At 36.8% G+C, this 27,740-nt stretch overlaps 1 protein-coding gene across 1 annotated transcript; it reads left to right on the top strand.

The window, feature by feature from the left end:
- The first annotated feature begins 314 nt into the window (after positions 1–314).
- On the top strand, positions 315–22,763 carry hnf4g (hepatocyte nuclear factor 4, gamma). The gene is made up of 11 exons (XM_057824107.1): positions 315–402; positions 8,352–8,517; positions 10,241–10,335; positions 10,769–10,875; positions 10,948–11,097; positions 14,644–14,731; positions 15,453–15,605; positions 17,253–17,302; positions 17,425–17,611; positions 17,754–17,873; positions 20,588–22,763. Exons 1-11 carry the CDS (start codon positions 315–317, stop codon positions 20,707–20,709), a joined length of 1,326 nt encoding a protein of 441 aa, XP_057680090.1. The 3' UTR covers positions 20,710–22,763.
- Positions 22,764–27,740: the final 4,977 nt, after the last annotated feature.

Raw genomic sequence — 27,740 nt, forward strand, 5'->3', positions numbered from 1 at the left:
GCAAACTAAAATCAAATGAAACAGTTTACTTCCTCGGAAAAATAAATAAATATTTTCTCTTTCCTTTCCAAGTACAAGGCGGAGGAAAGATAAGTACTGTACAATAAAATGAAGTCTTTCTCACAGCTCCGCCTTCTCACCTTGATCGCAGACCAATCACTAGAGATTATAGATCTTTTATTAAGGGATCTCCTATGTCATCTCTGTCAGATGTTTGATGAAGTGGAGACAAGGAAACAAAGGACGAATGCTAGTGCGAAAATAACACAGGAATGAAGTATCCAACTGTTGCTCAGAGTAAATCTTTATTAGATATGGAAATTGCCAACTATTCCGACTGTCTGGATCCTTCATACAGCACACTGGGCTTTGACAATGCTGATGTACTCTATGGAGGGGGAGGTAAGTGTGTGCAGACACATGGACACACATTGAAAATGAGCTATATTGTCTGTAATGAGGTGAATTTCTGGAGCTAGAATCCTCATTGATAAAGGTTGTTAGGGCTATCACGATTAGGAATTTCTGGAGATGATTGTCACAAAAATAATCACAATTGACGAATATTATTGTCATTCCCCACCCCTTCAGCATTATATGCTATGATAGTTTCAGATTACATATACTGTAAACAGTGGCGGACTTGGCAATTTTTGGGCCTAAGGCGAACATATCCAGGGGCCCTTTTCATGGGTCAGGGGTTGAAAAGGTGAGAAGGGTGTGGAGGAAATATGTTCCGGTACACTAGGGTTGTCCTAAACTACAATTTTTCTCCTGATTAGTCGGCAGACTAGTTTTACGATTAGTCGACTAATCTAATAATTTTCTTTTTTTACTAATTTAGCAATGACATTTTTGTTGACGCTTATTAATTCTGAAAACTAGGGTTGTTGCGATCATGTTTTTTTGCTCCCGATCCGATCCCGATCGTTTTAGTTTGAGTATCTGCCGATCCCGATATTTCCCGATCCGATTGCTTTTTTTTTTTTTTTTTTTTTTTTTTGCTCCCGATTCAATTCCAATCACTCCCGATAATTTTTCCCGATCATACACATTTTGGCAATGCATTAAGAAAAAAATGAATAAAAATCAGACGAATATATACATTCAACATACAGTACATAAGTACTGTATTTGATTATTATGACAATAAATCCTCAAGATGGCATTTACATTATTAAAATTCTTTCTGTGAGAGGGATCCACGGATAGAAAGACTTGTAATTCTTAAAGGAGAAATGTGACTAAATATTGCCATCTAGTGTATTTGTTGAGCTTTCAGTAAATGATACTGTAGCCATTTAACTGTTCTGCCCAAATGCGTGATGGGAAGTGCAACCATGACTGTGCGTAGTGGCACCAATTGATATATCTTCTCTGCGTTGGGAAGTAACATAGGGTGTTAAGGAAAAGATCAACCACTACCATTCTTCCCCACATTGCTTCCCACGATATTTCTAATTGTTGAGAGAGGGATTTTAAGGCTTCAGCCAATTAAAAAGAGGCTCCAAAGACTGTCAAAATTCTCTACTCATTTTACGCTGCCTGTTAGCTCAATATATATAGGTAAAACGGCACCATTATAGATTGAACGCGACAATAAGTGAGTGGGTCGTGCAGCGCATGCGTTAATTGCTTTAAATATTTTAACGTGATTAATTAAAAAAAAAAAAAAAATTACCGCCGTTAAATAAATTAGATAAATATGATAGCACTACTTTAAGCCAAAACTGAAGACTCTGGATGAATTTAAGACATTTTGTCTGTAACGTTAAATACAATTAGAAAACAATTTAATTAAAAAATATATACAGTATATACAGTGCCTTGCAAAAGTATTCGGCCCCCTTGAATCTTGCAACCTTTCGCCACATTTCAGGCTTCAAACATAAAGATATGAAATTAAAATTTTTTGTCAAGAATCAACAACAAGTGGGACACAATCGTGAAGCGGAACAACATTTTTTGGATAATTTAAACTTTTTTAACAAATAAAAAACTGAAAAGTGGGGCGTGCAATATTATTCGGCCCCTTTACTTTCAGTGCAGCAAACTCACTCCAGAAGTTCAGTGAGTATGTCTGAATGATCCAATGTTGTCCTAAATGACCGATGATGATAAATAGACTCCACCTGTGTGTAATCAAGTCTCCGTATAAATGCACCTGCCTTGTGATAGTCTCAGGGTTCTGTTTAAAGTGCAGAGAGCATTATGAAAACCAAGGAACACACCAGGCAGGTCCGAGATACTGTTGTGGAGAAGTTTAAAGCCGGATTTGGATACAAAAAGATTTCCCAAGCTTTAAACATCTCAAGGAGCACTGTGCAAGCCATCATATTGAAATGGAAGGAGCATCAGACCACTGCAAATCTACCAAGACCCGGCCGTCCTTCCAAACTTCAATTTCTCGCTACATATCTTCCCTGTAATCTTGTCGTACATGTCAGCGTGTCTTGTTTGTTAATATCGCCTCACATTGAACTGTTTAAAAACAACGACTGTCTCTTTGCAAATGACGCAGACACAGTTGTTGCATATTTTAGAGGAGAAATACAGTAGTCCAATTTTCACCTACCCTTGAAGCGTCGGCCGTCACAGTCAACTTTCTTTTTTTTGTTGATTGTCGCCATTTTAGAAATGGGGAATAAAGGGTAACGCGGGGTAATGTTGCTTAGAGTGCTGCTGCCTTTTAGTGGGTAAATGAGGAGCAGCATTTAGTGTGTAAGCTACTTCATATGCTGGTAGCAGTACTGCTGAACAATTTATTAAGTCTGTGTGCGGGCCAGACGCTATTGATTTTATGACAGAGGCTGGGGGCCGGATGAAATTTGACCACGGGCCGCATTTGGCCCCCGGGCCGGACTTTGGACATGTCTGGTTTAAATGTTCTGTCCAGGAATCTACATATGCACTTATTTTGAGCATATTCCATAATTTTTGGACTACAAGGCGCACCTGACTATAAGCCGCACCCACCAAATTTGACACAAAAACAGCATTTGTTCACAGATAAGCCACACTGGACTATAAGCCGCAGCACTCCTCACTGTATTATGGAATATTTACACCAAAAGATAGTAACCGGTAACACTTTATTTGACAGCGGGACCGTAAGACTGTCATGAGACCAAATGAACCACCATGAAGCTTTGAACCAATGGGCTGAAAAGCTTCATTGCTTCGAGAAGCTTAATTTGCCAATCACTGCTCCACTTGCTGTCAACACTGTTGTCGTCCAACATGCCTCCTAGCATGCATTGCAGCGCTACAGATGTAAATAACAAATCAAAATTCAAGTTATGTGCCAATTATTTCTTCAGTTGCTGTTCCAGTTGTTTCATTAATTGCTAGTTATGGTATTTGGTAGAGATGTCCCGATCGATCAGCGATCTATCGGGTCCGATCACGTCATTTTCAAAGTATCGGAATCGGCAAAAAAATATCGGCCATGCCTTTTTTAAATATATATACTGTATATTTTTTAATTAAATCATTTTATGATTGTATTTAACGTTACAAACATAATATGTTACACTCAACCAGAGTCTTTAGTTTAGGCTTAAGGTAGGGTTATCAAATTTATCCCGATAAGGGCGGTAATAAAAAAAAAAAAAAAAAAATCATGTTAAAATATTTAACGCAATTAATGCATGCGCTGTACGACCCACTCACGCATTGTCGCGCTCAATCTGTAATGGCGCCGTTTTACCTATATAGAGAGAAAAGGCAGCGTATAATGAGTAGAGTGAATTTTGGCAGCCTTTGGAGCCTTTCTTTAATTGGCTAAAGCCTTACAATCCCCTCTCCCAATGATTAGAAATATCATGGGAAGCAATGTGGGGAAGCAAGGTAGCAATTAATCTTTTTCACCTTATGTTATTTCCCAATGCAGAGAAGATATATCAATTGGTAGCACTACGCATAGTCATGGTTCCACTTCCCATCATGCATTTGGCCATGGCTACAGTCTCATTTACTGAAAGCTCAACAAATACACTAGATGGCAATATTTAGTTACAATATACAAAGTCACAAGTCTTTCTATCCGTGGATCCCTCTCACAGAAAGAATGTTAATAATGTAAATGCCATCTTGATTTATTGTCATAATAAACAAATACAGTACATATGTACTGTATGTTGAATGTATATATTCGTCCGAGTTTTATTCATTTTTTTCTTAATGCATTGCCAAAATGTATATGATCAGGAAAAATTATCGGGAATGAAAAAAAAAAAGAAAAAGCAATCGGATCGGGAAATATCGGGATCGGCAGATACTCAAACTAAAACGATCGGGAGCAAAAAACATGATTGGAACAACCCTAGTATTTGGTAACATTTTGACAGTTGTGCCATATGACTATCATAATTATGACATGACACTGCCATGAGCATTAATGAATCCTTATGACAGATGTCATTTTGTGTCATCTGCAAATTATCTCACTTTTGAATAGATTTAAAAGATCCGAGCTGGACATAAATGGAGTTAGTGACATAGTTTGCCGGATGATAATGACATCTGTCATAAGCATTCATTAATGCCCTTGATAGTGTTATAATTATGACGGTCTTATGACGCCGCTCTCAAATAAAGTTACCTATTAACCCAAATAAATCAACAAATAAGCCGCGCTGGACTATAAGCCGCAGGATACTGAGGGAGGGGAAAAAGTAGCAGCTTATAGTCCGGAATTTACGGTACAAAAAAAAAAAAAAATGACTGCGCAATTATAATGCCAAAAGTACTTAAATTTTGCTATATGCAACTCGGCAGAACAGTGGCGACTCTTTTGCATTAGCAACTGTGCCAAGAGGTTTCGGTATACGTTACCTGACCTTGTTATGACTTTAAATTAAGAAGACTTTATCGACTCCAACAGTACAAATGGAGACAAATGTAATGTGTGGCAGAAAGGGAAAGGTGTGATGAAAGCGGCAGAAGAATAGTTAGTACAGTACATTTAGCATATAAATGAAGCCTTTTAAAATGTTGATGATGGGAAAACTGATTGCATTTCATGTTGTGCATGTACCCTGTTTTCCATTGATTGTTGTAGTGAATTATGTTTATTTCTTTGATTGCAAACATGATGAGAAAATCAGAGGGGAGGGAAGACTAATAAAAGCATACAATCAGAATGTTAATAAAGCTGAGAAGAGTTAGGTAGAAATTGCTGGTATAAGCAATAAAAATGTTTTATTGACCAATGACCATCTTCCTGTTGTTAACCCGGCATGCATGATAAAAGAGTCGTGGAAGCGACGTCTTTCGAATCTTTTTCAAGGTGGCAAATAGCCAGACAATGATGATGATTATGGTGACAAAGTGCCATTGCCCATCATTGTAATCAAAATGATAACAGTAATAACAATGCGGAGATGACTGTAGAAATAAGGATATTAACAATAATGTTTATTAGACTCACTGGTTGTAACCAGTATTTTTGGGAATCCAACTTTGCTATTTCCTTTATCAGAAGTATTAGGTACATGTATCATGCAAAACAATATGCCAAGTCTGATCAATATATAAATTTAGCTGATTAAATTAGTCTAATTTGCCTAACAAACATCCACTAGCTCTGATGCTAAGGATGCTAACGTATTTACAATTCACATAACAAATTGCTCACACATAACTCCACAAACTACCTCTTAGTTACAAATGCATATATGAAAATATATTAGCAGAAACAACTTACAGCCTTATGTGGGCCAAACCAGAGCAGCTGTCCTTTATCCATGTCAGACGAGTGCTTCTCAGTCATACAAGGCGACAGTCCAGCCAAACCCAACGCTGCCGCCAGAGGGCAGTGTATATTCGAACCATCATTAAACAAAATGCAGTACTTTTGAATTTTAGAATAGTTATTTTGACTTTTAGGAGTACCTAACCCTAAACCCCAACCTAAACCCTTTATTCCAATTTACGCGGAAATCAGAATTAACCCTTTAAGTACCCCTAAATCTCAAAATATCTATCCAAAAACACGCATTCTACGTCATTGTACTGTCATCGCCAAGATAGCCTAACTAGACAGCAAGCTAAGCTGTAATCTTTCACCTCTCTCCCTCAGCTGCGCGACTTCTTTGTGGGCGCAAGTGCGCTCTTCTTCATGTGTACATGCGCTTTTACTCGCGTGCAGAAGTACTACTTGCTATATACATCCTGCGCCAAAATAAAAGCATGCATCACAAAACAAAAGTCACCAATATGATCAAACACACATTTTGACATATAGCAGAACAGTCATATAGTACAATAGTCATATTAAAAATTTTAACAATAAAAAAATAAGATACTGTGAGCTATAATAAGGCACTGTTTACGCGACAAAAAAAGACAGGAGAATAATTGGCGGCCGAGACTCCGGCTTTGCAAAGTCGAAATCACGTAAGTCTGATATGTCGTAACCCAGGGACTACCTTTTATATATGTATTTACTAAGGTTGTTCCGATTATGTTTTTTTGCTCCCGATCCGATCCCGATCATTTTAGTTAGAGTATCTGCCGATCCCGATATTTCCCGAGCCGATTGCTTTTTTTTGCTCCCGATTCAATTCCAATCATTCCCGATAATTTTTCCCGATCATATACATTTTGGCAATGCATTAAGAAAAAAAATGAATAAAACTCGGACGAATATATACATTCAACATACAGTACATAAGTACTGTATTTGTTTATTATGACAATAAATCCCCAAGTTGGCATTGACATTATTAACATTCTTTCTGTGAGAGGGATCCACGGATAGAAAGACTTGTAATTCTTAAAGAATGAATGTGACTTTGTATACTGTGACTAAATATTGCCATCTAGTGTATTTGTTGAGCTTTCAGTAAATGATACTGTGGCCATCCCAAATGCATGATGGGAAGTGGAACCATGACTGTGCAACGTGCTACCAATTGCTATATCATCTCTGCGTTGGGAAATAACATAAGGTGTTAAGACAATGATCAATTGCCACATTGCTTCACCACATTGCTTCCCATGATATTTCTAATCATAGGGAGAGGGATTGCAAGGCTTTAGCCAATTAATAAAAGGCTTCAAAGGCTGCCAAAGTTCACTCTACTCATTTGCACTGCCTTTTTTCTCTCTATATAGGTAAAACAGCGTTATTACAGATTGAGCGCGACAATGAGTGAGAGGGTCATGCAGCGCATGCGTTAAATATTTTAACGTGACACATTTTTTAATTAATTAATTGCCTAAAAGCCTAAAGACTCTGGATGAGTAACATATGTCTGTGATGTTAAATACAATTAAAAAACAATTTAATTAAAATACAGTGGGGAGAACAAGTACCAATGGATTCTCCCATTGGCAGTGTATCAAATACTTGTTCTCCCCACTGTATATTTATTAGGGCTGTCAAAATTATCGCGTCAAAGGGCGTTAATTTTTTAATTTATTACGTTAAAATATTTGACGCAATTAACGCATATGCACCGCTCAGACAGATTTAAATGACGGTACAGTAAAACGCTCACTTGTTAATTGTGTTTTATGGAGTGTTGCTGCTCTCTGCTGGTGCTTGGGTGCGACTGATTTTATAGGCTTCAGCACCCATGAGCATTGTGTAAGTAATTATTGACATCAACAATGGCGGGCTACTAGTTTATTTTTTTGATTGAAAATTTTACAAATTTTATTAAAACGAAAACATTAAGAGGGGTTATAATATAACATTTCTATAACTTGTAGTTCTTAAAAGAAAAATGTTAGTACAAGTCTTTCTATCCATGGATCACTTTAACAGAATGTTAATAATGTTAATTCCATCTTGTTGATTTATTGTTATAATAAACAAATACAGTACTTATGTATGTACCGTATGTTGAATGTATATATCCATCTTGTGTCTTATCTTTCCATTCCAACAATAGTTTACAGAAAATATGGCATATTTTATAGATGGTTTGAATTGCAGTTATTTGCGATTAATTGCGATTAATTAATTTTTAAGCTGTTATTAACTCAATTAAAAGTTTTAATCGTTTGATAGCCCTAATATATATATATATATATATATATATTAAAAAAGGGATGGCCGATATTTTTTTGCTGATTCCGATACTTTCAAAATGACGTGATCGGACCCGATCGATCGGCACATCTCGAGTATTTACAATATACACCTACGTGTCTGCACCTATGTTATGAGATCTTTTGTCTAATTTTAATTGGTCTCTGACATATGAGAATTCCGGTCAAATAGTGCGACCTATATGCACTGGCGTACAAGTCACATAGGACTTATGGTCCGAAAAATACAGTAAATACTATAAACTTAAGAATCTACAATACTCTACTACTTCGTTTTTTGTCTATTTCAGAGAGCATGCCGACAGAATCCAGCCTAGCTTGTTCAAATGGGCTCAACAGTAACTGTGCCATCTGTGGGGACAAAGCCACGGGGAAACACTACGGTGCCTCAAGCTGTGACGGTTGCAAAGGTTTCTTCAGGCGCTCCATACGCAAGAGCCATGTCTACACCTGCAGGTACACGAATGATGGCAGGCGACATTTACCAGTGTTGTTTTTGGCTGCCCTTTTAATTTTTTTCTTGGTCTTTTGGACGAAAATATGTATAGTTTTAGTCAAAAAATAAATAAAGATTTCCAAGAATTTCAAATGAACATAGACATGCACATGTTGTAGCGCAGCCTAAGTTGAGACACATCCTAAACTCCAGTGAGGCGGGAGAGGCGCAGCACATCTCACATGAGTGGCATGACCCAAACACTGCCACAATGTTTGCCAAAACCTCAACAATGAGAGAGAATGTGGGGAAACCCCCCCAGAAAATCACATTGTTTGATTTTTAAAGAATTTATTTGAAAATCATGGTGGAAAATAAGCATTTGGTCAATACCAAAGTTCATCTCAATACTTTGTTATGTACCCTTTTTTGGCAATAACGGAGGCCCAACGTTTTCTGGAACTCTTCACAAGCTTTTCAAACACTGTTGCTGGTATTTTGGCCCATTCCTTCATGCAGATCTCCTCGAGAGCAGTGATGTTTTGGGGCTGTCGTTGTTGGGCAACACGGACTTTCAACTCCCTCCACAGATTTTCTATGGGGTTGAGATCTGGAGACTGGCTAGGCTACTCCAGGACCTTGAAATGCTTCTTACGAAGCCACTCCTTTGTTGCCCTGGCTGTCTGTTTGGGATCATTGTCATGCTGAAAGACCCAGCAACGTCTCATCTTCAATGCCCTCGTTGATGGAAGGAGATTTTCACTCAGAATCTCTCGATACTTGGCCCCATTCATTCTTTCCTTTACATAGATCAGTCATCTTGGTCCCTTTGCAGAAAAACAGCCCCAAAGCATGATGTTTCCACCCCCATGCTTCACAGCGGGTATGGTGCAATTCAGTATTCTTTCTCTTCCAAACATGAGAACCTGTTCTCGTGTTTGTTCTATTTTGGTTTCATCTGACCATAACACATTCTCCTAGTCCTCTTCTGGATCATCCAAATGCTCTCTGGCGAACTGCAGATGGGCCTGGACGTGTACTTTCGTCAGCAGGGGGACACATCTGGCAGTGCAGGATTTGAGTCCCTGGCGGCGCATTCTGTTATTGATAGTAGCCTTTGTTACTGTGGTCCGAGCTCTCTGTAGGTCATTAAGTGCCCCCTTGTGGTTTTGGGATTTTTGCTCACCCTTCTTGTTATCATTTTGACGCCACGGGGTGAGGAAGGAGTTGAAAGTCCGTGTTGCCCAACGACAGCCCCAAAACATCACTGCTCTAGAGGAGATCTGCATGGAGGAATGGGCCAAAATATCAGCAACAGTGTGTGAAAAGCTTGTGAAGAGTTACAGAAAACGTTTAGCCTCAGTTCTTGCCAACAAAGGGTAGATAACAAAGTATTGAGATGAACTTTTGGTATTGACCAAATACTTATTTTCCACCATAATTTGCAAATAAATTCTTTAAAAATCAAACAATGTGATTTTCTGGTTTTTCCCCCCCCCACATTCTCTCTCTCATGGTTGAGGTTTACCCATGTTGACAATTACAGGCCTCCTTAATATTTTCAAGTGGGAGAACTTGCACAATTTGTCGTTGACTAAATACTTATTTACCCCACTGTATACTGCACAATATCTATAAACAGGTAAATTCCGAAGAAGGCTACTAGAACATTTCTAGCATACTCTATACTGCAAGTGTCCTCTCTTTTGCTTGCAAAGCTTTACTCTTGTCCCTCTCACGCAGGTTCAGCAGACAGTGCGTGGTTGACAAAGATAAAAGAAACCAGTGTCGTTTCTGCAGACTCAACAAATGCTTCCGAGCTGGCATGAAAAAGGAAGGTACGCATGTGGCATCTTATTTTTACATGACAATACAACTAACCAAAATTAAGCTACTTACAAATAAATATGTTTCAAATGTAATGAACTAAATTCGGCCAAATCTTAAAATAAAAGTTGAATTGTCAAAGCTGTAAAATTGCTGATAATATTCATGTGTGTGTCTCTGTATGAGTGCATTTATGAGGGTTATAACCTTGGCAGGGTGTTTTATGACCCCTAATCATGGGTTATTCAAAGCTGTTGTTCAGGATTGCGACTGGTTAACGTTTGACTCCTCTTGCTGATGCAAGCCTCTTTGAGTATTCTCCTAAATATTAACTGCCCAACCTGCTGTCTGATTGTATCTACAGTACGGCCCATCGACACAGAAAAAGAAGTTCAGCAATCTGTGTTTATTTAATCATCTCTCATACTGAGCGGTCTGTTTTAGCTGTGCAGAATGAGAGGGATCGGATCAGCTCTAGAAGAAGTATTCCAGACCCTCAAGAGCTTCCACCCATCACAGTTCTGGCTCAAGCTGAATCGTTATCCCGACAGGTGGTCATTCCACTTAAAACCTTCTCAAGAAGGCGAAACTCCAAACCATCATCAAATCCTGTGTCTATCCAGATCAGCACTCCAGTTGGAATAGAAGACATACGAGACCAGAAATCTGCCACTATCGGGGATGTGTGCGATTCTATGAGACAACAGCTACTGGTTTTGGTAGAATGGGCCAAATACATTCCTTCATTTGGAGAACTACCACTGGATGACCAGGTATTAGGACTTTCCAAAGTCCATCACCTATGTATCAATCAATATTAACTGGCTGCCATTTTATTTGCTCAAGAATTGCACGAACCTGAATGCTGGTCATTTTCAGCACACGCTCATGCACGGTTGCAAACTTTTTTTTAGTTCACGTGCCACATTCTCGGTAATTAGATCTCCAGTGGGCCATACCAGTATATTTTTAGGCTAGTGTTGTTTTCGTCAACAATGACGAAAACGAAAATGTTTAGTCAACGAGCTAAAAACGTGGCTTGGGAGCGTAGTGAGCGGTTTACATGGTGACGCAACGATTGTGTTTATATTAGGGCAGTCAAAATTATCGCGTTAACGGGCGGTAATTAATTTTTTAAATTAATCACGCTAAAATATTTGACGCAATTAACGCACATGCCCCGCTCAGATTAAAACAACAGCACAGTGAAATGTGTACTTGTTGTGTTTTTCGGAGTTTTGTCGCCCTCTGCTGGCGCTTGGGTGCGACTGATTTTATAGGCTTCAGCACCCATGAGCATTGTGTAAGTAATTATTGTCATCAACAATGGCAGGCTACTAGTTTATTTTTTGATTGAAAATTTTACAAATTTTATTAAAACGAAAAATGAAGAGGGGTTTTAATCTAAAATTTCTATAACTTGCACTAACATTTCTTTTAAGAACTAAAAGTCTTTCTATCCATGGATCGCTTTAACAGAATGTTAATAATGGTAATGCCATCTTGTTGATTTATTATTATAATAAACAAATACAGTACTTATGTACCGTATGTTGAATGTATATATCCATCTTGTGTCTTATCTTTCCATTCCAACAATTTACAGAAAAAACATGCCGTATTTCATAGATGGTTTGAATTGCGATTAATTACGAATAATTAATTTTAAAGCTGTAATTAACTCGGTTAAAAATTTTAATCATTTGACAGCCCTAGTTTATATTCGTGTTTACACAAAGACAGCGAAAACGGAAGTCAAAGACGCAAACTTTTGATTTCGGCCTTCAAAGTAGGGCTGCAGCTATCAATTATTTTAGTGGTCGATTAATCGATAAACTAGTCAGTTCGAATAATCAAGTAACGGGATAACGAACATGAGAAATAAAAATACCTGGGTTTAGCTTCAAACAGTATAAAAAAATGAGGAGCTAAGTACAACACAAGAAAAATTGGCTAACTTAATAGCATAAGCATAGCAAAAATCCGCTAGCTTAAATGCTATAAAATATATATTTTTAAAATAAATAAATAAATAACACTATTAACAAATAGTTTAAACACATTCCCACAAAAATGACTAAATCTACCTACAAACTAAATTACAAATGCATTAACAAAACATTAGCTCAAACAAAAACTTAAGTTGGTTTTATCAAGGAGCAGCTGGATTCAGCCATGTGAAATGAGTTATGTCACATTCACTGTTGCCACGAGAGGGCAGTGTATCCACTGAAATTGATTATTCTAAATGCAAACCTTTCAAAACAAACGCATTACATGCCATTTTAAATAAGCAAATACTCGAAGAAGAAAAATTTAATTTCAATCTTTTTTCTAATCGAATTACTCGAGTTAACTGAATAATTATTTAAGGGCTACTCCAAAGTGAAACGGTTTGATTGCAGGGATTGCGCCGCAACCATATAAATGGAACACTCTCGCGACATTTCTGACATTTCAACACTTTTTTTTTTTTTTTTTTTTAAGATTAAATATACTAATTTATTGCTCAAAATAAAGTCTGTTAAAAATAATAGCTAACTGAACATAAGATTATTTCTACAGAGCCCCCAAAGGGACATCGACAGAAATAAACTACATTTAAACCATCTGGTGTGCACCAGATAGTATGTGGATTGAGCCAGCTAGATTGTTTCTAGTGCACACCAGAAACAATCTGGTAAACATTGACATTATATAGCATTTAAGCTACTGGACTTTTGCTATACAAGTTAGCCAATTGTTTTTTGGTGAACTTAGATCCTCATTTATTATTATTATTATTTTTTTATATCGTTTGAGGTTAAGCTAAGGCGCTAGTTGAGTCCAAGATTGAAGTAAAGCTCAATTAAATACTGTATTATCATTTTTAGGACGCCGAAACTGCTGGTATCCGATGTGTGCCTGAGTTTAGCCTCAAACAATATAAAAAAATAAATAAATAAATGAGGATCTTACAGAAGAACAGTTGGCTAACTTGCATAGCAAAAATCCACCAGCTTAAATGCTATATAATGCTAATGTTGACTAGATTGTTTCTCGTGTGCATCAGATGGTTTAAATTTATTTTATTTCTGTCTATGTCCCTTTAGCGGCACCGTATATTTAACAAAAATCTAAGTAAAATTCACTTGAAGTACATAGATTTTTTAAGGCACGCTGAAACTACTGGTGTATGACACGCGGCTGTGCTAACCCCTCAAACGATATAAAAATAAATAAATGAGGATCACACAAAATAACAATTGGCTAACTTGCATAGCAAAAGTCCGCTAACCTAAATGCTATATAATGCTAATGTCTACCAGATTCTTTCTGTTGCGCACCAGAGACAATCTGGTAAACATTAGCATTATATAGCATTTAGGTTAGCGGAGTTTTGCTATGCAAGTTAGCCAATTGGTATTTTGCTGTAGTTAGATCCTCATGTTTTTTTGTTTTTTTTAAAATATCGTTTGAGGCTAAATTCGGGCGATAGTTGAGTCCAAGATTGAAGTAAAGCTCAATTAAATCCTGTTTTATTCTTTTTATGACGCAGAAACTGCTGGTATCCGATGTGTGCCTGAGCTTAGCCTCAACGATATAAACAAATAAATAAATGAAGATCTCCAAAAGAACAATTGGCTAACTTGCATAGCAAAAATCCACTAGCTTAAATGCTATATAATGCTAATGCTTACCAGATTGTTTCTGGTGCGCATCAGAGGGTTTAAATTTATTCTATTTCTGTCGATGTCCCTTTAGGGGCTCCGTATATATCAAGAAATCTAAGTGAGTAAAATTTACTTGAAGCACTGGTAGATCATTTCACTTATTTCTAGTAGACTTACACTGAAAACAAGGGAATTTAACTACTTTTAAGGAGGTGTGACTTTGCAGTGTAAATTCAAACCTCTCTACTTTATACGTATAACTATGCAAAAAAAGTCACAAATTAATGTATGGGATCTTCATTTTAAGTGTATGCTAACGTTATGACAACCAGTGACACATGCTGGGAAATTTAGGTCGTGTAAAAAACAATGTATTTTTAAATTAAAAAAATTTTTTTTTGAGAAATTTAGTGAAAAGAAAATAGTTGATTCATCTAACTTGAAAATCCCACTTAAGTCTTGACAAAAGACTGCTGGAGCTCAACAAAACATGTTGTTTGTAAGAACCTCATCAGTCAAGCACTGCAAACTAAGTCATATTGAAAGTAATGATTAACCAGAGAGTTATTAGTGTGTACTCTACCCTGGATATTTTCCAAGTGTTATTAATCTAAGAACCAGAGGTGTGTATTGTTGCATTGTTTATGTTTTTCTATTTTTCTCCAGGTTAGCTTGCTCAGGGCTCATGCAGGTGAGCACCTCTTGCTGGGAGTGGCCAAAAGGTCAATACCATTCAAGGACGTCCTGCTTTTGGGTATGTGGCCGCCAGAATGTCATCTTACTCTAAATGTGGTTGCATTCACATGATCTGGCACTGAAATGTGATGGCTGATTAAATATTAAGTTTACTGAGAAATGATTTACTTAAAGGGCTCCCTCTTTCTCTTTATGACTCAAAAGTTTGAATTACTGGGGTGTGTGGCAGCATCACACTGTAAACAGATTAGTCACAAACTGCTCTAAAGCACTCTAAACACATAACCTTTTTTTTACCTTTACTATGACTAATGCTGGAGGATCGTTTTTAAATCGAAATTGTGATTTTAGACTACACAAAGTTAACACCACCCAAGTTTCTCTGAGGACCACTGTGAGCAGCATCAGATGTGTACACTGTCAATCATGGTTAACTTTAAAAAGCAAAATTCTCAGTGCACTGCTGACCAAGAAAAGCAGCAGGAGGGACAGTGAAGCTGTACGAGCATGAAGCAGAAAACCAAATATATATATTTATAATTAAAAACCCAATCCTTTTCACCCGATTCCGATCCCCTGAAAAATTGCGCGATCCCATGTCCATATCCCTAGTTTTAAATGGATTTTTTCATATCGGCCAGTCAGATAAAAAAAAAAAAGGCAGATTCCGATATACGTCAAATTTCCAAATATCGACCATCCAATATATCATTCTATCTCCACTTTGAACCTCCTCAATGATTGTGTATTTGTTTGTGTGTGTGTGTGTGTGTGTCTAGGAAATGGCTGTGTGATACACAGAAACACTCCAGAATCTGAGATCTGCCGGGTTGCAAACAGAGTTCTGGATGAACTGGTCAGACCTTTTCAAGATATTCAAATCGATGACAATGAGTACGCGGCACTCAAGGCCATTGTCTTCTTTGATCCTGGTAATTTACTGCAGTTATTTTAATCTGTATGACAGAGAAATTATTCAGTGCCAGAGGTCATTTAGGTGACTTATGTATATAGGGTGAAATGAATTTCACCAGCACTGGCACAAGTCTTCTGTATGGTTATTTAGAATATTACATATTATGTTGATAGATATTATATATATATATATATATATATATATATATATATATATATATACACTCATTTTAATAATACCCGACATCAATTAGATTATCATTAATTTTATTTTTCAGGACAAAAAATATTTTTTATTTACGGGGAATATATGAATACGTCTATAAAAAATAAAATATAATCACAGATCAGGACCCACTATTTATTATATATCAATCATATCCTATAAAGTTACGTATAATAATAATAATACTATACCTCCAACTCAATATATATATACACATATGCAATACATACAAACATATACACCATATACAATATACACATATTCATATACACACACACATATACATTATATAATTCATCTGCGTCCATATAATTCCAATATAGCCAATTATATTTAATCCAAATTATACTAAACATTCCCAAAACTAAACTAACCATAAAAGCCCTCCTAAAATCCCTTTGTTATATATTTATAAAAATAGCTCAATATGTATCTATATTAACGTCCCTGCCATAATAACCCATATATTCGGATAGTTCAATACATATACACAATCACTTAGTTAGAACCACATATACACACACATACATATATATATACACATACACATATATACCGACAAATCTAACTATATATACATATCCTATAAGCTATTATATATACTTTGTTATCCCAAATAGGGGTGATTTTCTTAGAGTTTAATTTAGGGTTGAGAGGCCTATCTATAATATTGAGCATTATTAAATTAGGGTTTTTAATTTATTAATTAGGGTTAAATTTTATTCACAATTAGGGTTTTATTTAGTTAGGGTTAAATAATATATTATTTTAATACTATATTTAATTAGGGTTAGGAGGGCGCACGTTTCGAAATTGTTAGGGTTAGTGAAGGGTAGGGTCTAGATGTACTTTAAATGTTAAACGAAAAACGGTATTAGTTAATACATCCTGTGTAAAACAATGGAATCCCCCCACCCGAAAGAAAAAGACCCCCGTACCCTCCCCCCGAGGTCCCAAAGGGCCCCGAGGTTTGGGGTTAGTGCAGGGGGTCGGGTGGGGGGGATCCCCCGCATTTGGGGTACCACCCCCGCACCGTGCTGGAATCAGGACGAGAACTGGCACGTTTTTAGCTTGTCACATCGTTGTGAAAAAATTGTTCGTCGACGAAATATTTTCGTTATTAGCATTGTTGACCAAAATAACTGCACTGCAACATGTTTATGATAAGTGTGATTTTTAGTTAGTCCCGGATTGCATGGGACATAAATCCCACAATTTAGGAAGTTCTGATTGGTACCGCTGCGGTACCACTGTAGTCCCGCACTGGGTTTACCTAATATAATGGGCAATAACTGTACATTCACAAGCCTTCATTTACATTTCTGTATTTAAGTTCTGGAAACATTTGTCTGTATTTTGTTAAGTAGCCTAATTAAGTACCTATTTGTTTTTGTTTATTATTATTTATTATTTTTAAATCTTGTCCCCCAATCTTCAGATGCAAAGTCATTGCGGGACCCTTCTAAGATCAAAGCTACACGTCTGCAAGTAAGTGCAACCATTTGATCGTTTTCTAGATTACAATAAAGAACAAACATTAAGGGTTTGCTTTTGCTTTTTATTCACAATGAATTTTTCATGCTAAAAGATGTTTGCCTTGTGTGTCGCAGGTCCAGATGAGTTTAGAAGACTACATCAATGACCGCCAGTATGACTCGCGGGGTCGTTTTGGAGAGCTGTTACTCCTTCTTCCCACCCTGCAGAGCATCACTTGGCAAATGATTGAACAGCTTCAGTTCATCAAGCTCTGTGGTCTCGCCAAAATAGACAACTTACTGCATGAGATGTTGCTGGGAGGTAAAACTGAATGTCGTGGACTGAATGCAGATCATAGATTTCAATAAATGTAGTATAATTTTAAGTTTAACCCAAATTATAAGCATATATGTCATGCTCATTACCACTTGCATGGGCTGCAATATGCATTTTTTCTTTCTAGGATTGACGTCTGAGAACACACACCTGCACCATCCAGTGCACACACAGATGACCCAGGACCCTTTGACTGGACAGACTCTCCTCATCAGTACCATGCCTTTTACACACACTCAGCAGATAGGTATGGATAATTCACACAGAAGAGGATATAATAGTACAGTGGTACTTCTGCTTACGAACATTTCTATATAAGGAATTTTCAGGTTAAGACACACCTCTACGGGAAAATATTGCTTCTTGCTACGAATGAAATGTCAGGATACGGAGGGCTACTACTCATAGGTCCCAGAGTTTACTGAACGTAACACGCTTATAGCTGTTCTGCCATTGGCTGTTGCCTGGCATCGTCAAGGCATCCAATTGGCCAAGAGAGACCTCTACTTTACTGTATGTGTATGTGTGTATCCCAGCATCCTCTTCATTCACCCCTCGTGTTTTGACAGCTTTATGTGAGATTAACTTTTATCATTTGTTTTTACATTATGCACAACTCTCGTTTTATTGTTTTTTTGCAATAATTTAATTGGAACATGTATTGATTAGAGGTGTAACGGTACACAAGAATCTCGGTTCGGTACGTACCTCGGTTTTGAGGTCATGGTTCAGTTCATTTTCGGTACAGTAAGAAAACAAAATGCAAAATATAAATGTGCTAGTTGTTTATTACACAATTTTGTGCTTTCAACAATAGGAACATTAGCCTATACAAAGCTAGAATTCTGCTCAAAAAGTAGCAGGTATTTAAAGATAATCCAACAACAATTTGCTTTTCAGACCCCGCGTATTGGTCAGCTTTCTTTCTGAAACAAAGAAGAAAAAAGAAGTCCTGTGCTAAAGAGAAAAGCAATCCCAATGACAACGATTTTAACATGTATTTTACAAATGAAATGCCTCAATGAATCATTTATTTCCCTTATGAACGGTTTTCAAAAGCTTTATTGGTGGATTTTCTCAAGTTAAAGCGCCACACAGAAATTAATAAATTTAATTGTGTAAGCAGGATCTGTGTAACATTCTTATTATTTAATTACAGGTGTTTTAGCTCATTTCAATTTATTTTATTTAAATGGGCTATTATTTATTTTATTATGTGTTTATATTTTACAAATGTGATGTAGTATTCATTTATAGTGTTGTAAAACTTTAGTTCCTATGTGAATATTAGTTCCTACTTATTTTGTTGTGTTGGAGGGTTTTGTATTGAACACGGGGCCGTGTTGGTTATTATTATAGCAGAGAAGACAGCAGTAAATCAACAAAGACAAGTCAACTGTGCCCCGATCTACCACTCAAGAGATCTGATGGAGTCAAAAAGTAGGTAACGATTGCATATTAGTTGGAAAATCGACCGGATCCACCGTATTTTTACACGAGTGACTTCCGGTCTGCCCGATCCTAGCTACCGGTAGTAGTCTTGACGCAGGAGGGTCGCGTCTCGCGTCAAATAATAAACTCTGCCGTTCTTTTCGCGTGCGTCGTGTTGAGCCGCGTCTAACACGCGGCCGCACTGCGACTGGTGTGCATTGGCTGATTGACTTCAACGCCTGCGTTTCACTGGGTTCTCGCGCCGTTGACGTTTCTGGGTTATACTGTCCTACCGTGTTGGTCCTCGTTATAGTAGAGAAGACTGAGTAAATATAATCTACACAAAGAAACTAACCCGATCGACTCACAACCTCGAAAAGTAAAGGTTACATTACGTCAGAAACTCGTTCGGTACGCCTCCATTCCGAACCGAGCACGCCGTACCGAAACGGTTCAATACAAATACATGTACCGTTACACCCTTAGTATTGATGCATTTTTTACGCTTTATGAAAGATTTATGTCTGGATTTTCTGGGGGCTTGGGGCATTTACATGGAAAACGCGTCTCTACTGGTGGAATTTTCAGTTTACGAAACTACTTCCAATTTTTGGACTAAGGCGCGCACCTGATTATAAGCCCCCACATACCAAATTTGACACGAAAATGACATTTGTTCTTAGAAAAGCCGCACTGGACTGTAAACTACAGCGGCCCTCACTGTATTGTGTGATATTTACCCCAAAAGATATTAACCGGGAACACGTTATTTGACAGCGGCATCGTAAGACTGTCATAAGACCAAATCAACCACCATGAAGCTTTGAATCAATTGGCTGCAAAGCTTCATGGCTCCAAGAAGCTTCATTTGGGGGAGAAAGTTAACCTCTGCTGCCACCTGCTGTCAACACTGTTGTCGTCCAACATGCCTCCTAGCATGCATTGCAGCGCTACAGATGTTAATAACAATCAAAATTATTGTGCTGTGCTAATTATTTCTTCAGTTACTCTTCAAGTTGTTTCATTAATTGCTAGTTATGGTATTTGGTAACAATTTGTTACCGAGGGGCCATAAGACAATCATAATTATGACATGACACTGTAATGAGCAGTAATAAATGCTTATAACAGTGTCTTTTAGTGTCATCCAGCAAATTATCTCCCTTTTGAATGGATGTAGAAGATCTGAGCTGGACATAAAGGGAGGTAGACAATTTGTTGGATGACACTTAATGACATCTGTCATAAGCATTAAGTAATGCCCATGATATTGTCATAATTATGTCAGTCTTATGACATTCTTATGACGCCACTGTCAAATAAAGTGTTACCTATTAACCCAAATAATCCACACTGGACTATAAGCCTCAGGATTCAAAACGAGGGAAAAAAGTAGTGGTTTATAGTCCAAAAATTATGGTAATTTCGTAAGTAGAGGTACCACTGTTTAGTAGAAAAAATATGAGCCTCCGTTTGGGGAAAAAAAAAAAAAAAGTAATTTTCAAGCTAACATTTTCACTCTTCCTGCAGCCTCACCAGACACCCCCATCCCATCACCTCCACAAGGTCAAGCCCCTGAGATGTACAAAAATTTTCCCCAGCCCATTTGTCCTCCAGCCAGTCCTTCACCTTCTACGCAGACAGACTCCTGATGGGACCGCTGTCTTATATTGCATCATGCCTTTAGGGTAACAAAAATAGAACAGAGTTTAAAACAGTAGACTGTTCGCAATTTTCTTTCTTTATTTGTTAATTGGAGGCCATGTTGCAACATTAACCTAAACATTTTTGTAGAATCAAGTAAAAATAGGTCGGTCTACTGTTTTTTTAAGATGATTTAAGTATACAGTGATCCCTCGTTACTTCACGCTTCAAACTTCGCGCCCTCAATCAATGCCATTTTTTTTTTTTCCACATAAATACAGGTAGTCCCCGGGTTACGAACGAGTTCAGTTCCTACACTTGCGACATCACCCGAATTTCCACGTAAATCGGAATGAGTGCTTTAAGTACCCCTAAATCTCAAAATAACTATCCAAAAATTCCAAACGTATTGTATTTTGTTTAATGACGGAGGATACACTGCCCTCTGGTGGCAGCGTATATCTGACATGGATAAAACAGCTGCGCTCTGGTTTGGCCCACATAAGGCTGCAAGTTGTTTCAGCTAATATAAGTTCGTGTTTGCATTTGTAATTAAGTTTAGAGCTATAATTTGTGGAGTTATGTGTGAGAAATGAGAATTGAAGATACGTTAGCATTCGTAGCATTTAAGCTAGTGGACATTTGTTAGGCAGATTAGGCTAATTTACATATAGATCAGACTAAATGGACATTTGAACACCATTTGTTTTGTGTTAAGGGTTTTGTTGTTAAAATGCGTGTCATTTTGAACAAGCGTACATATTTGTGTTACAACTTTACAAATTGTCAAAAGTTAAGTAAAGTGCTTTAAAAAGCACAAAAATTGCCTTGTTTGCTGTCTGTAAAGCTGAACACTTTCACCTTTAGTGAGGACAGAACACGTCATATTAATAAAGTAAAAAATAAGATACTGTGAGGTACAACAAGGTACTGTTTATGCAACCCAAAAAAACAACAACAGCAAAAAAAACAACTTGAGACAAAATGGTGACGAGAGTCCGGCGTAGTGAAATTGAAAGTCGAGTACGTCGTAACCTGGGGACTACCTGTACTGTATTTAGTTTATAAATGTAAAGACAAATGCATGTATACATGTACAAGTCATTGTTTTCTTTCATATATATTTCATTTATATCATAGTTATTACATTTGCAGTGCTTAAAAACCATCTACAAAAATATACATTTAAGTTTTTTTTTTTTTTTATTATTATGCTTTGGGGAAAAAAGGGAAAACGTGTTTCATTTCTATCTCTTTCCAATGTTTTTAAATCTGAACAAATACTTTGAACACACCCAAAAAAAGTAAATAAGCTCCGCCTCTACTTTGCGGGATTTCGATTTTCGCAGGGAGTAGGAGAAGCCCGAATTCCACCCCCCTCAACAGCGAAAAATGAGGGATCACTGTACTACCAATAACTAAAAAGAAAAATACTATATAAACTAATAGGGCTTAAACTGTATATATAAGTCAGTGTAAAATAATAAATGCTTAAAATAATCAATATTTTCAGATATTTTATAGGTTTTTTTTTTGTAAATATTTTAATTAAATTTCGCAGTTTATGAATGTGTTAATGGAAATGCTAAAATCACTTATATTTACATTGAAATGAAATGTATATTTCTTAGAAAGCAATTAATTTATGTATATATTTTGCAAATTGAGATGCCAAAAAAAAAAAAAAAAAAAAGCATAACAACAGTTTAGGAAGGCCTACAATCCACTAAACACTTTTTACAACCGTATAATATTGTCATACCTCGAGGTCTTTTCAACATTTTGCTTGGAGTATGATGTACTATGATGCAGATCATAACAATCTGCTGTCACAATGAACAAAATTCACCATAAACCGAGCCAACAGTGTCAAAATATTATTTTTGTATAAATAGAATTTCAAATGCATTTCTTGTATTAGATGGCATGTCTGCTTAATCTCCAGGTTTGATATGTTCATTAATACAGTACTTCAAGTGTATGTTTGACTTTTGTTCACTTTTATATTGAAAAAGAAGAATTTGAAAGGGAAAATGTATGACATCTGTTGCTCTCACAAGAAATAAATATTCCGGTTTTGATTTCTTTATTTCTGTTCTGATAGTAACATTGTCCACGGAGCAATACCACACGAAGGTGACACAAATTTTGTATGTTTTTATTTCCTTCCCTACAGTATGTGCAATACCACAAAAGGCATGTTTGGCCATTACTTCTCGAAGAAAATCATCATCTCTCTCGTGCTTCCACAGTTCAGGGATTTACGTTTTGTTCCGAGGATTTTGCAAGCTCACTCTTGGATGAAGCTGTTCATCAAAAAAATCTAACTAGTTTTCCTCTGTCCACCATTCATTCGAGTAGACACAATAAGGAGAGTCTCAAAGCCAAGCCCGTATGTAAAACATTTATTCCTGCTGAAGCTGAGCTGGACGGGACAAGCTGTACTTTTAAATGTGTTTGTACAAGAGCTGCAGCTGATTATTTTAGTAGTCAAATAATTTATCAACTAGTTCGACTAATCAGATTAGGAACATTTCAAGAGTGCCCTTTCTAAAGAGCATTAAATGCGAATAAAAAATAATATTCCTGGGTGTTTATTTAAACTATGCAGAATTGCACTTTCATTTCAAAATAAATTACCTGAGCTTACCCTCAAATGGTATAAAATAAATGATGATCTAAGTACAGCAAGAGAACAATTGGCAAACTTGCATTGCAAAAGTCCGCTCGCTTAAATGCGATAAAATGCTAACATTTTTTGTTTTGCAATGCTCTTCACAAATCATTGAAACACATATTCCCACAAAAAAAAAAAAAAAAAAAGGCTAAATATGCCTATAAACTAAATTAGGAAATTAAAAAAAAATGAGCTCAAACAAAAACATACCTTCTGCTGGTCTTAACAGGGAGCTGCTAGATTCAGCCATGTTAAATGAGGTTAAATGATGGTATAAAATAAATAAATTAGGATCCAAGTACAAAGGGAGAACAATTGGCAAACTTGCATAGCAAAAGTCTGCTAGCTTAAATGCGATAAAATGCAATGCTCTTCACAAATCGCTCAAACACATATTCCCACAAAAATGGCGAAATATACCTATAAACTAAAACAATTAGGTCAAGCAAAAAATGTACCTTTTGTTGGTCTTAACAGGGAGCTGCTGGATTCAGCCATGTCAAATGAGGTTAAATTATGGTATTAATAAATAAATAAATAAATAAATAAATGACGCTCTAAGTACAGCAAGAGAATAGGCAAACTTGCTTAGCAAAAGTCCGCTAACTTAAATGCGATAAAATGCTAACTTTTTATCTTTTTTTTTTTTTTTACAACGCTCTTAGCAAATCGTTCAAACACATTAGCTCAAACAAAAACTTATCTTATGTTGGTCTTAACAGGGAGCAGCTGGATTCAGCCATTTTAATGGAGTTATGTCATATTCACTGTTGCCACTAAAGGGCAGTATATCCACCCAAATCAATTAAACTAAATGCAAACACTTTCAAAACAAACCGTTACAACGCCACTCTAATTAAACGAATACCCAAAGCAGCTAAATGCTATTCGAAGCTTTTTTCCTAATCAAATTACTGGAATTAATAATTGCTGCAGTACTTCTTTGTACTATACAACAACACACATCCATAACCCCATTGTAGTAGTGTACTATGTGTGCGTGTGTGTGTGTGCTTTCACACACTGCGGATGAGGCCAGAGGATAAAATAGCTTTTTTTTTCTCTCTGTATATTGTAGTGTGACTTAAAAAAAAAAAAAAACACTCAAGTTATTTATGGTCATCTAGAATCAACATTGGGCAAATCCACCTATCAACTCCATAATGGACACGCTGGCTGGCTCAGGTCAAAATAACACCAACCCACAATGGGACAAGGTGTGCACGTCTATACCGTATGTGTGTACGCGCCTGGCCACAATTTATTTATGTGTGCTGGTGCATGAGTGCACGCTGTGTTTTTTGGAATAGCGTATACCCAGGGAACTTTAATCAAAGGCACAGTGCAGAGACGTGGGGGCCGTGTCGTTCTATTCTTCCTCAGATAAAACTGCGTGTTAGCATGCCAGTCACATATCCCATCTGAAAGCCTCTTCCTCACACCTCCGACAGCACACCGTTACACGCAACTGTGATGGCGGCTCCACCTGAGGAGGATGACGAAGGGGGCTGCCAAGATATGAGGATGGAGGAGCACAAAATGGACGGGAATTGTCTATGTCAAAAAAAATATTGTGTTGCTTTCGTGAATGAGATGGTCCACATGCACCAACTTTTAAGCAACATTATTTGCATTATATAATGACTTCAGTAATATACTTTATGTAATTTAGATTATCTTCCCATATTTTTTAAGGGTAAAATTGACCCTACCATTATCAAATGAGATATTTTCATTATGTTCAGACTATAAGTTATCCCTTTACATTTGCTGAATGCGCCGGTCCACCCCCCGCCCCCTCACCCTTTAAACGCAATTTTGATTGGCTGATGACTTGACCCCCTGCCACACAGACAACCACACATTCATGTCGACAACATACCAACTCCTCCACCTCCTTTGAAGACGAAGGATATTAGAAATTTTTTTTGGGCCAGCAGCAGCCACTTTAAGTAATGTAAAAAGTAGGGCTGTCAAACGATTAAAATATTTCTTCAAGTTAATCACAGCTTAAAAATTAATTAATCGTATTTAATCGCAATTCAAACCATCTATAAAATATGCCATATTTTTTCTGTAAATTATTGTTGGAATGGAAAGATAAGACAAGACGGATATATACATTCAACATACTGAACATAAGTACTGTATTTGTTTATTATAACAATACATCAACAAGATGGCATTAACATTCTGTTAAAGCGATCCATGGATAGAAAAACTTTGTAGTTCTTAAAAGATAAATGTTAGTACAAGTTACAGAAATGTTATATTAAAACCCCTCTTAATGTTTTTGTTTTAATTTGTACAATTTCAATCAAAAAAATAAACTAGTAGCTCGGCATTGTTGATGTCAATAATTACACAATGGTCATGGTGCTGAAACCCATAAAATCAGTCGAACCCAAGCGCCAGCAGAGGGCGACAAAACACCCAAAAACACAAGTAACAAGTGGACATGACACTGTGCTGTCATTTTAATTTGTTTGAGCGGGGCATGTGCGTTAAATGCGTCAAATATTTTAACGTGATTAATTAAAAAAATTAATTCCCGCCCATTAACGCGATCATTTTGACAGCCCTAATTAAAACCCCTGTTCATGTTTTCGTTTTAAATTTGTAAAAAGTTTAATCAAAAAAAAAAAAACTAGTAGCTTGCCATTGTTGATGTCAATAATTACACAATGGTCATGGTGCTAAAACCCATACAATCAGTCGCACCCAAGCCCTAGCAGAGGGCGACAAAACACCAAAAAACACAAGTAACAAGTGGACGTGACACTGCGCTGTCATTTTAATCTGTTTGAGCGGGGCATGTGCGTTAAATGCGTCAAATATCGCGATTATTCAAAAAAAATTAATTACCGCCTGTTAACGTGATAATTTTGACAGCCCTAGTTTAAAGACATTGAAGGAAAAGAGTCGATTATTCCTTGTTACAGGTGGTTTTATTCTTAAAACGAACAGGAGATGATGACGCAGACTTCAGGAGTAAATAAAGATCAAAGAATTTACACTTAAAGAGACAAACAGAAAAGAGATCACAGTCCAGTACCGGGACACAAAGAGTGTGTCCCGCCTCTCGGCTCCTACACTTTTTCCCCTCCCCTTGTGGGAGGGTTAACTTCCCCTAAAGACTTTCTTGGAAAGTTCAGCCCCCAGCCCCTGATCAGATTCAAACACTGGTAAGAGGACAAAGGGCCTGTCTGAATATTGGAAGAAAAGCAAAGTGGCTGTTCCCACATATGATTATTGTGAATAAATGCAAATATAGTTCTACAACGTCAATGTTGGGGAGGTGGGGGAAACACCACTAATTTTGCTACTGAAAGTCCAACCTGCATCAGAGTTGGCATAACATTAAACTGTCTGAACTTGCTAACCTGCATAACTACTGCGGTCAGGCCAGCGTCCACAAGGAACAATCACGTCAAGCTAACCATTCCTCATTTGGATCATTCTTTGCTTTGCATAGAATTTACCATTTTTAAGTGAATAATTTTCATTATGTTTAGACTTGCGTTTACCCCTTTACCCTTGCTGAGTGTGCCGGTCCATTGTCCTATACAAACATTTTTTCGGATGAGCATACATTAATCATAATCGAGATTAAAAAAAAAAATCTTTTTGAGTTTAGCTGTGCTTTTGGACAAAAGCAGTCATGTTTTACCTGAATGAAGGCTCCATTTTTGTTATACCCTAAGAATTTTTTTTGCCTTGTGGCAAAATGATTTTTTGCCATGTGGCAAAATGGATTTTTACATGTGGCATTTTTTTTAGTATGTGGCAAAATGGATTTTTGTTTCTCACTTTTTTTTTGGTGCTATTTTTTGGGGGGCGTTATGCACGTTCAAATTTTCAATTCATATTATATGGCAGAAAAACTGATTTTTGACAATACAGTTTACATTACAGCGCATTGACATTCAACTGGCATCCAAGTCAGTCGATGCCATTGACGGCTATGCACGTCCAAATTTTCCATTCATATTTCCATTCAAAACAACAACAAAAAATGCCACATGGCAAAAAAAAAAAAAAAAAAAAAAAAAAAAAAAAAAAAAAAAAATGCCACATGGCCAAAAACCATTTTGCCACAAGGCAAAAAAAATTGTAAAAAAAAGAAATAAATAAATCCATTTTGCCACAGTCCCAAGCAAAAAGTGTACTTGCAGGTGATGCTGTTATATCGTCCCTACCGATGTTAAAACCAAACCTGAGCATCGTTTATGCTATACATGGAAAAGACACACTGAAAAGTCTGCATTGTGAAAAATAATTTTAATGAGTTCTAATTTAGTAATATGTACTTCTCTTTTGAGTGCATTGAATACGTATGTATAAAAGTCATTATAACAAAAT

This window comes from Corythoichthys intestinalis, chromosome 20 (assembly GCF_030265065.1).
Source record: "Corythoichthys intestinalis isolate RoL2023-P3 chromosome 20, ASM3026506v1, whole genome shotgun sequence".
Lineage (NCBI taxonomy): Eukaryota > Metazoa > Chordata > Actinopteri > Syngnathiformes > Syngnathidae > Corythoichthys > Corythoichthys intestinalis.

What these genes read in the sequence shown, in the direction of transcription:
- hnf4g (XM_057824107.1), top strand. Translation starts at nt 315, where the DNA reads ATGGAAATTGCCAACTATTCCGACTGTCTGGATCCTTCATACAGCACA. An exon ending in CATTGTCTTCTTTGATCCTG is followed by an intron (nt 15,606 to 17,252) that starts GTAATTTACTGC and finishes CCCAATCTTCAG; the next exon opens with ATGCAAAGTCATTGCGGGAC. An exon ending in GCATGAGATGTTGCTGGGAG is followed by an intron (nt 17,612 to 17,753) that starts GTAAAACTGAAT and finishes TTTTCTTTCTAG; the next exon opens with GATTGACGTCTGAGAACACA.